The sequence below is a fragment of the Bison bison genome, unplaced genomic scaffold (genome assembly GCF_000754665.1).
Source record: "Bison bison bison isolate TAMUID 2011002044 unplaced genomic scaffold, Bison_UMD1.0 scf7180017864280, whole genome shotgun sequence".
NCBI classification, from domain to species: Eukaryota; Metazoa; Chordata; class Mammalia; order Artiodactyla; family Bovidae; genus Bison; species Bison bison.
The window spans coordinates 4457776-4465947 of record NW_011494852.1 but is presented as its reverse complement, the minus strand read 5'-3'; the positions used below and the strand labels follow the sequence as shown (position 1 = coordinate 4465947).

General features: G+C 54.3%; 2 protein-coding genes across 2 annotated transcripts in view; one reads left to right on the top strand and one right to left on the bottom strand.

Moving 5' to 3' along the window:
- The window catches only part of IGFLR1 (IGF-like family receptor 1), a 2466-nt gene extending 593 nt beyond the window's left edge, over positions 1 to 1873 (top strand). The window contains exons 2-5 of the mRNA XM_010849296.1: positions 2 to 72; positions 530 to 714; positions 1030 to 1417; positions 1500 to 1873. Of these exons, the coding sequence (XP_010847598.1) occupies positions 2 to 72; positions 530 to 714; positions 1030 to 1417; positions 1500 to 1846 (991 nt within the window). The 3' untranslated portion in view covers positions 1847 to 1873. The remainder of the gene's footprint in view (position 1; positions 73 to 529; positions 715 to 1029; positions 1418 to 1499) is intronic.
- Positions 1874 to 2395: 522 nt separating this feature from the next.
- The window catches only part of KMT2B (lysine (K)-specific methyltransferase 2B), a 19826-nt gene continuing 14049 nt past the window's right edge, over positions 2396 to 8172 (bottom strand). The window contains 10 exon segments of the mRNA XM_010849295.1: positions 2396 to 2976; positions 3067 to 3196; positions 3307 to 3390; positions 3511 to 3618; positions 3920 to 4097; positions 4200 to 4274; positions 4358 to 4495; positions 7667 to 7776; positions 7854 to 7943; positions 8026 to 8168. Coding sequence (XP_010847597.1) covers positions 2701 to 2976; positions 3067 to 3196; positions 3307 to 3390; positions 3511 to 3618; positions 3920 to 4097; positions 4200 to 4274; positions 4358 to 4495; positions 7667 to 7776; positions 7854 to 7943; positions 8026 to 8168 — 1332 coding nt within the window. The 3' untranslated portion in view covers positions 2396 to 2700.

The following is an 8172-nucleotide window of genomic DNA, read 5'->3' as shown; positions in this document are numbered from 1 at the left end:
GCGGGTACTGGACCCCTGACAGCGGGTGCTGCGGCAGCTGCCTGCAGCGCTTCGGGCCGCCCCCTTGCGCGGGTGAGGAGCGGGGAACTGGGCGTTTGCATATGTTCGGGCGGAGTTAAAGGGTGATGGGGGCGAGGGGAGGGGCGAGGTCTGTGTGCTACGGCCTGTGAGGTTTGCTTCGGGGTAGGGGCGGTGGGTTGTGCGTAGACAAGTGAGGATGGGGGCTAAGCCAGCGACGAAGGGAGATGTGTGGGTTAAGGTCAAGGTGAAGGTGTGTGACCCATTAGGCGGGAACCAAGCAATGAGGAAGAAGTGGGCGGGACAATTTAAGGGGCGGGGCCTGGGTAGAGAGGGTTGGGAGGCTGCCTGAGATAATATGGGGCGGGGATAGAGGTGGACACGTCCGCTGATAGGTTGGGTGAGTACCGTACAAGGGGCGGGGCCTGCAAGGATAGGGCTTAGATGAAAGGGCGTAGCTAGCGCAGAGAAGGCCGGCTTGACAACAGCACATGAGACTCTCTCCCACCAGACCTAGAGTTTTCGGAAAACTGCGGGCTGGATGATGCTGGCAATCACGTAATGCACCCCTTCCAAGAGTGTCCTCCTGGACAGTGCAATCCAAACAGCGCGGAGCTATGTAGCCTTTGTGGAGGCGGAGCAACGGCACCCATTCCCTCGGGGAGCCGCGGCGGAACTGGGCGGCCCTGCCGAGAGGTACTGCTTAGGTTTCAGAGGGCCTGGGCAGGTGTGCAGCTTGAAGGAGCAGGGCGAGAACTGGAGGCGTGACTTGGGATCGGATGGGTGGGGTCTTATTAAGGGAAGGGGAGTAGCTTAACTGAAGAGGGTAGGGATGGGGCCATGGTATCTGGAGATGACTTGCCTGGGTTAAAGGAGTCGGGGGTTGCGGGGGGCGGGGGCTGGATCAGGCGGGGATGTGGACCCATTGAGGGATGTAAGGATGAGAGGTTTGTGCTGAGGATTCAGAAATAGGGCATGCCTCGCACTTTATTCCAACCCCTTGTTTTCCAGAAGCCTGTCCCTAACAAAGAGCCCTGCCCACTGACACCTGGAAAATCGAGCATCCTTAGCTCCCAGGAGCCCAGCTCACCAGGGATTCCCAGTGTTTCGTGGACTTCTGAGCACAAAGCCCCTCAGCAAGCCTGGCCGAGTTTGAGTTTTGCCCTGTTCCTAGTGCTAGTTCTGCTCGTGACCTCAGCCATAATCCTGCTTGCCCTGCAAAGGCACCACCGTCACCTCGACCAAGGGAAAGCAGTCCAACACCCATATCCTAGCTTGGTTTGCAGCGACCTTGACACCCACACCCGCTTCTTGCACTTGTCCTCTCCAGCCTCCCTGGAGACTTCAGAGGCAAGGGACTCATGGAAGGAGGTCTCTCTGTCTCCACTCCTAGGCAGGGGTTAGTTGAGGATACACCAAGGATGGGGAGGTGGACTGGAAGCTTGAACTCCCCCTACCTCACTCCTCACTTTGTCTCCCAGAGATGCCAAGCCTGGAGTCGCAGCCCCTGTCTCGCCTCCTGGATGAGCTGGAGGTGCTGGAGGAGCTGATCCTGTTGCTAGACCCTGAGCCTGGGCCAGGTGGGAGGATGGCCTGTGGCACCACTCGACACCTGGCTGCAAGATACAGACTGCCTGCTGCCTGGTCCACTTTCGCCTACTCACTGCGGCCCAGTCGCTCACCTCTGAGGGCTCTGATTGAGATGGTGGTGGCACGGGAGCCCTCTGCCTCTCTGGGCCAGCTTGGCACACACCTGGCCCAGATAGGGAGGGCAGATGCACTGCAGGTGCTGTCCAAACTTGGCTCATCAGGGGCTTGCCTGGCCTAGTATTCAATAAAGTTTCTATTGAAGTAAGTGCTGCTGTCTCCAGGCCTCATGAAGAGCCCTCTTAAAACAGTATGAATTAGGAATTCCTGGCAGCACAGTAGTTCCAACTCTGCATTTCCACTACAAGGGGCCTGGGTTTGATTTCCCGTCAGGAAACTAGGATCTTGCATGCCGCTCCCCACCCCTGAAGTCTTAATTGGGCCAAAACCTAAGACATCCCGATTCCCCTTCTAATCCCACCCCCACGGAATGGGCCAATCCCACCTCACAAGACCAGCTGTGGGTTACCTCTGGGCAACCAGGGTCCCCTCTAAGAAAAGGCCCTGCTCCCCAGCGAGAGTTCATCCACAAGGACTTAATTCAATTCTAACCCAGAACAGGTATTGTATTTAGCTCTGAGCCTTCACAGACCCCACAATTCTAGTTCTGAACCATGCCCTCTTACCTACCTGTTCAGGCTGACAGGTTTCCCTGGCTCAGGATGGGTGTGGGGCACAGAGAAACAGGAGGTCCTACCTGTCCCTAGCACCATACAAATGGAAGACGACCTCTCCAAACATTGACAGACTTTATTGTGGGGGGGTTCCCACCTGGGATCCCACCCCCTTAAATAAAAAAGTGCATAGAAAAGAAGGGATTTAGAAACTTTTGTACAATATCTACATCCTGGGCCCCCAGGGCAAGAAGGGGGCGATTGCTGGGTGGGCTGGAGGGGTGGAGGCAGGGCCCTCGCCACCTGCATGCCCACATCCACCCTGAACATGAGGGTGGGGGTGAGATGCTCTGGGAGGGACGAGGGAGCCCCCAGGCTAGGGGCAAGATGGCAGCGGGGGGAGTGGCAGGCAGCTACTGCTTCAGTTAAGGAAGCGACGGCAGCGCTTGGCGCCACAGTTGCAGGGCAGCTTGTTGCTGGCATCCTCAATGGGGAACTTGTAGTCATAGGTGAGCTCCTCACCACGCAGGATGCGGCGCAGGGCGAAGATGACGATGTGCTTCTGGCCCTCCACATGGATGACTCGAGAGAAGCAATTGGGCTCACACGAGTGGTTGATGAAGCGGGCGGCATTGCCATGCATGGTGGCGTCCACCACGTCAAAGTCATCCATGCGGAACATGTAGCACCCAATGCCCTACAGGGACAGTGTGGGGACGTCAGAGGCTCTGTTCCCATGGACCGCCCTGTTTCAGCTGCCTCATTCCCATGGCCTGGCAGAGCCTACCTTCCCATCATAGAACTTCTCCCGCTTGTCAGTCAGCACAGAGCGAATAACAATACCAGAGTACTCGATGACCATCTCGCCGGCATCGATGTTGCGCTTACAGAACAGGCCCCGCCCGTGGATGGCAGATCTGCAGGGTAGGATGGGCAAGGGGGAGGTCAGGGGGACAGAACCAAGGCAGCCCCTGACCAGGGCACCTGCCTGTCCACCCAGGGGCATCCTCCCCACAACCCCACAAACCTGTAGACACCCACAGCCTCTTTGGATGTCTTCTTGAGGTGGCGAAAGCGCATGGCCATGGGCAGCTCCAGACTGGTGGCACGTCTGGTGGGGGATGGCAGTGTCACACAGGCTGGTACCCAGAAATGACTTCTCTTGCCCCTGATTACCCTCTTTTGGGCCCTTCCAGACCACCCCCAGCACACCCTGGCCTGTCCCCCATACCTGGTTGACCTGAGCTGCACCTCGTCCTCTTCCTCGTCACAGGTGGCTCCCTCAGGAAGCACCCGGTGCTGGGAGGCCAGGAAGTTGAACATGTCAAAGGTGCACTTGCTGCAGGTGGGAGGGAGGAAAGGAGGGAGGTTCGTAGCCATTCTCTCAGGAAGATGCTACCCATCTATTCTTTGGCCTGGGCCTGCTGCTGGTGGGGCAGGCAGAATACTGCTACTATTGAAGACACAGCAAAAGGGAAGAGACGGGGTTCATTCTGATGTGGTCTCCAGAAACAACTTCTGGAGTAGCCTAGTGTCTTCTCCTCAGACCTCAGTTTCCAATCTGTGCAGACTGAATTTCCACCCTTTGAGAACTCCTCTAGGGCTACCCGGACCCAGGCACCACACCCCAGACCTCTCACCGGAGATAGACCTCAGCGCGGGCTGCCCCATGGGGATTCAGGGGTGGCTCCTCCTGGCCCTCTCCCTGCTGGTGGTAGCGGAACTTGTAGTGCTGGCAGCGCTGAGCCCCGGGCAGCTGCTCTGCCAGGAAGATGACAGCATCGTGGTGGATGCCCAGGAGCCTTGCCCCACTCATTCCTGGGGAGTCAACGGTGAAGACACATTGGTCATGTCGGAGGCCCATCCTGTCAACTGGGAGTCATCCCAGCTCCCAGCATCCCTGTGGACCCCCTCAGTTACCACTGAAGGAGAGATGTCTGAGCCGGGCATGCCCTCGGGCCTCTTGCACCTTCTCAATCAGAGTTCTCCATGCCCCTGGGGAGAGGGCAGGGCCAGAGCTGTCAGGATAATGTTCTATGGAACATCTCCCCTCCCTGTCAACACTATCTCCAACTCACCTTCCAAGCTCTCTGCCTCCACGCTGAACCCATCCTCACTGCTGATCTCGAAACGCAGGTGTGGGCCAGCCCGTTTAGGGGCCTGGTTCTCTTTGTCCTCTGGGGATGGAGGCTCTTCCTCAGAGCTTGAAGCCTCACCTGGTCCCAGGGAGCAGATCAGAGTTGGGGAGGGTCACCCTTCCTTGACTCAAACGTCCCTGGCTCCCCTCTGCCTTCCCTTCCTCCTCGGGTACAAGCACAGTTACTAGATTTAATGGCCTTCCTCTTGCAGTATCTGCCCAATGAATCCTACAGAATGGACATTACGTCTTCTAAAGGGCCTATGGTCCCTTTTCTGTAGGACATGTTCACAGCTCACTCAAATTCAGTCTGTCACAAATGCCCATCTACTCCTCATTCTTCTGAATCTCACACAAAATTTAAAATACTGGAGAACTTTTGCACATGTGTTTTTTTAAGTGGGCTAGGGTTAGGGTTAAGGTTAGCTCAGTGGTAAAGAATCTGCCTGCCAAGCAGGAAATGCATGTTCGATCCCTGGGTTGGGATGATCCTCTGGGGAAGGAAACGGCAACCTACTCCAGTATTCTTGTCTGAAAAATCCCATGGACACAGGAGCCTGCTGGAGTATAGGCCATGGGGTCGCAAAAGAGGTAGACATGACTTATTGACTAAACAACAATTTTTTAATGTGCACCCCATTTCTGCAAAGATTACCAATATAGTATTATAGAAAGCCCATACTCACAGAATCAAGCATATGTACACTACAAGGGACTTCTCAAGGGCTAAAGAATTTAAAGCTACAACAGACAGGCCTAGCTAACATAGGTGATGTGGATGTGAGAAAGAGGAGAGTCAAGGACAACTCCAGGTGTGGAGTCTAAACAACTGGAAGGATACAACGGCCACTGATTGAAGCAGTAAAGGTAAGGGAGAAACAAGTTTGTAGTGAAAGTCAAGAACTCAGTTTAAGACACACTGAGTCAGAGATCCCTCTTAGAAAACCTCCCCTTTCAACTTGTGGCAGAGATGGCAGGCGGGCAGCAGGATATAGGAGCCTGGCTAGCAATTTGGGAGCTATCAGAATTAGAGATAGGATTTAGAGCCAGGACGATAGACAAGAGCACTTAGGGGTAAGTGGAGATAGAGAAGTCAAGGCCAGGGTCCTGGGACACACCAAAGTTGACAGACTAGAACAATGAGCCACAACCAGAGGGGAGGAGAGGGCTGGAAGCCAGGAAAAGGACGTGCTTCAAGAAGGGAGGGATCCGTGCACCAAATGATGCTATTGGCTCAAGCAGGATGTGAACTGAGGCCCGACCACTGCACCTAGGATGAGTGGGATGGGGACAAATGTTTTGAATGGAGCACATTTTAGGAGAGGCAGGACTCACATGGCCATACTTTCTTCCCCACATAACTTCTTTGGGCCAACCTGCCCATATGCCCACCCTCTGGCCCTAAGCAAGACTAAACCTAACTCTTGCTGTGTGACCCACATCATCTCCAAGCCTCCAAGTGCCCCAGGGTCCTTCTCTGACTTCTTCCACCTTTCTCCACCCTCACTTCCATTCTGTTCCCTGAACACAACTACACAGACCAGTCTGTAGACACAGGCCTCGCCCAGGCACTCTCTTACTGGCTTCTTTCTCACAGCGCTCATTCTAAGCTGAAGTACACTTGCTAATTACATGTCGGTTTCCTCTAGCAAAATGTGTCTGGTCCCTATGGGCAGGGACCTGTCTGTCACGGTCACTACCACCTCCTTACACCATCTCTGACCCCTGTAAGTAGCCTTTCAGCTAAACAGTCTCAGTCTACTTCATTCCACTTCCTTACTCAGCAGTTGAGCTCTACATAATGGAGAAAATCCACACATCCCAACAGGACTGGGGCCACAAGAAATTCTGAGCCTTGGGCTGCTCAATTACCAGCTTACTCGGCTGGAGCCCACTCCCTCTCCCCCTGCCCTCCATGACCAGCAGAGCACTGCCCTTCCAGCTTCACTGAGTCCATCAGCCAGAACTGCTTCAAGTGCCCCATCCTGCATCCTGATGTCTCATTATCTCTGCAAGTACAGGCATAACTCGGAGATATTGCGGGTTCGGTTCCGGACCACCGCATTAGGGTAAATACTGAAATAAAGCAAGTCAACAAATCTTTTGGGTTTCCCAGGGCATATAAAAGTTATGTTTACACTACATTGTAGTCTCTTAAAAGTGCAACAGAATTATGGCTAAAAAAACAATGTACATACCTTAATCATCACTAAAATATGCTAACCATCATCTGAGCTTTCATCAAGTTGTAATCTTCTTGCAATAGTAACAGCAAAGATCACTGATCACAGATCACCGTAACAGATAATGAAAAAGTTTGAAGTATTATGAAAATTACCAAAGTGTGACACAGAGACACAAAGTGAGCAAATACTGTTGGAAAAATGACACTGATAAGACTTGCTCCATGCAGGGTTTCCACAAACCTTCAATTTGTAAAAAATGTTGATAACTGAAGGGCAATAAAACGAGATATGCCTGTACACCTTCCTCGTGTCCTTCTCTCTGTCTCAGGGGTCTCCAATTCAAACCTGACTGCCACACCTCCTCCCACCTCCTTTTCCATCCATAAGTCCCATTCAACTTCCTTCTTGCCTTTGCTTTCACAGCCCTCACACAAAACCCCTGTAAGTCTGTCCCACCCTCTCCCCCAACCCAAGACTCTCAGCTGAGCTTTTTGGTGAGGTGCCTGGGCTTTGTTCTGGCTTCCTCATCACCCACTGTCTTCAGTTTTGGACTCTGACACAACATCTTCCCCACCCTGTGCTACCTGCACAGACAGTACACCTTTCCCAGACCCCATGTGCATGGTGGCCTCTGCAGCAGTTGGGATGACCGACTACTGCCTTCCCTGAGCCTCTGGACACCACTCTCCTCTGACTTCCCTACTGCTCTTGCCCTTTCTCTGGGTCTCAAGTGGGCTGAACCCTTTCTGAACGATCCCCAGAACCCCATCTTTGGCTTTACTAGGTACCTTACCTAACCCTCTGACCCTGGCACACGAAGTTCTGAAGCCCTTCTTTGACCTCTTGGGGACAATGGACAGGCATGTGTCTGTTTCTGCCACAGGCCACAAGCTCCTAAGGATATCTCTGCAACCGTAGCACCCCACCTCAGGCTTGTATCCACTTTGAGTGTGCAATGTGCAATACCCAGGGAGTGTTTAAAGTGGACCAATTGTGTATGTCAGTTACTCAGCTGAGACAAGAACGGCGGAGGGAGGCAGTGAGAGAGAGAGGCTGGTCCTTACCTGAGTAGTGGTGCCACTGGGACTCAAGCAGCAGGTCAGGGGGACCATCAGGGGCCCGGGGAGGACCACCTTCGGGAAGTGGCAGCAGAGGGGACCGGTCCTGAAGGGGCCTGTGAGAAGAGACCTGTCAGAAGGAGGAAAGGACAGCAGTACCAGAGCCTCCAGGGAAAGGAGGCTGGCCACTCACCTCGGGCTTTCCTCCGCAGTGAGCTCCCCAGGATCATCCAGGTCGAGAACTCCACGCACGGTGGGCGTTTTCATCCTCACTCGGCTGAACCTGGGGTAGGGGCACCGTAAGAAGGCTAACTGCCTTCCCCTGCCCACCTCTCTCCCACTCCACAGCCTGGCCACTCACTCACCCACTGCCACAAGGCCCTGGACCCTGGGGGGGGTCCTCCAAGGACTCTCCATCTTCCTCCAGCCGGGGAGTCTTGCTGGGTGGAGGCGCTGGTGGAGAACGGCCAGAGAAGGTGGACACCCTTTTGACACGGATGGCCTGGCGGGGT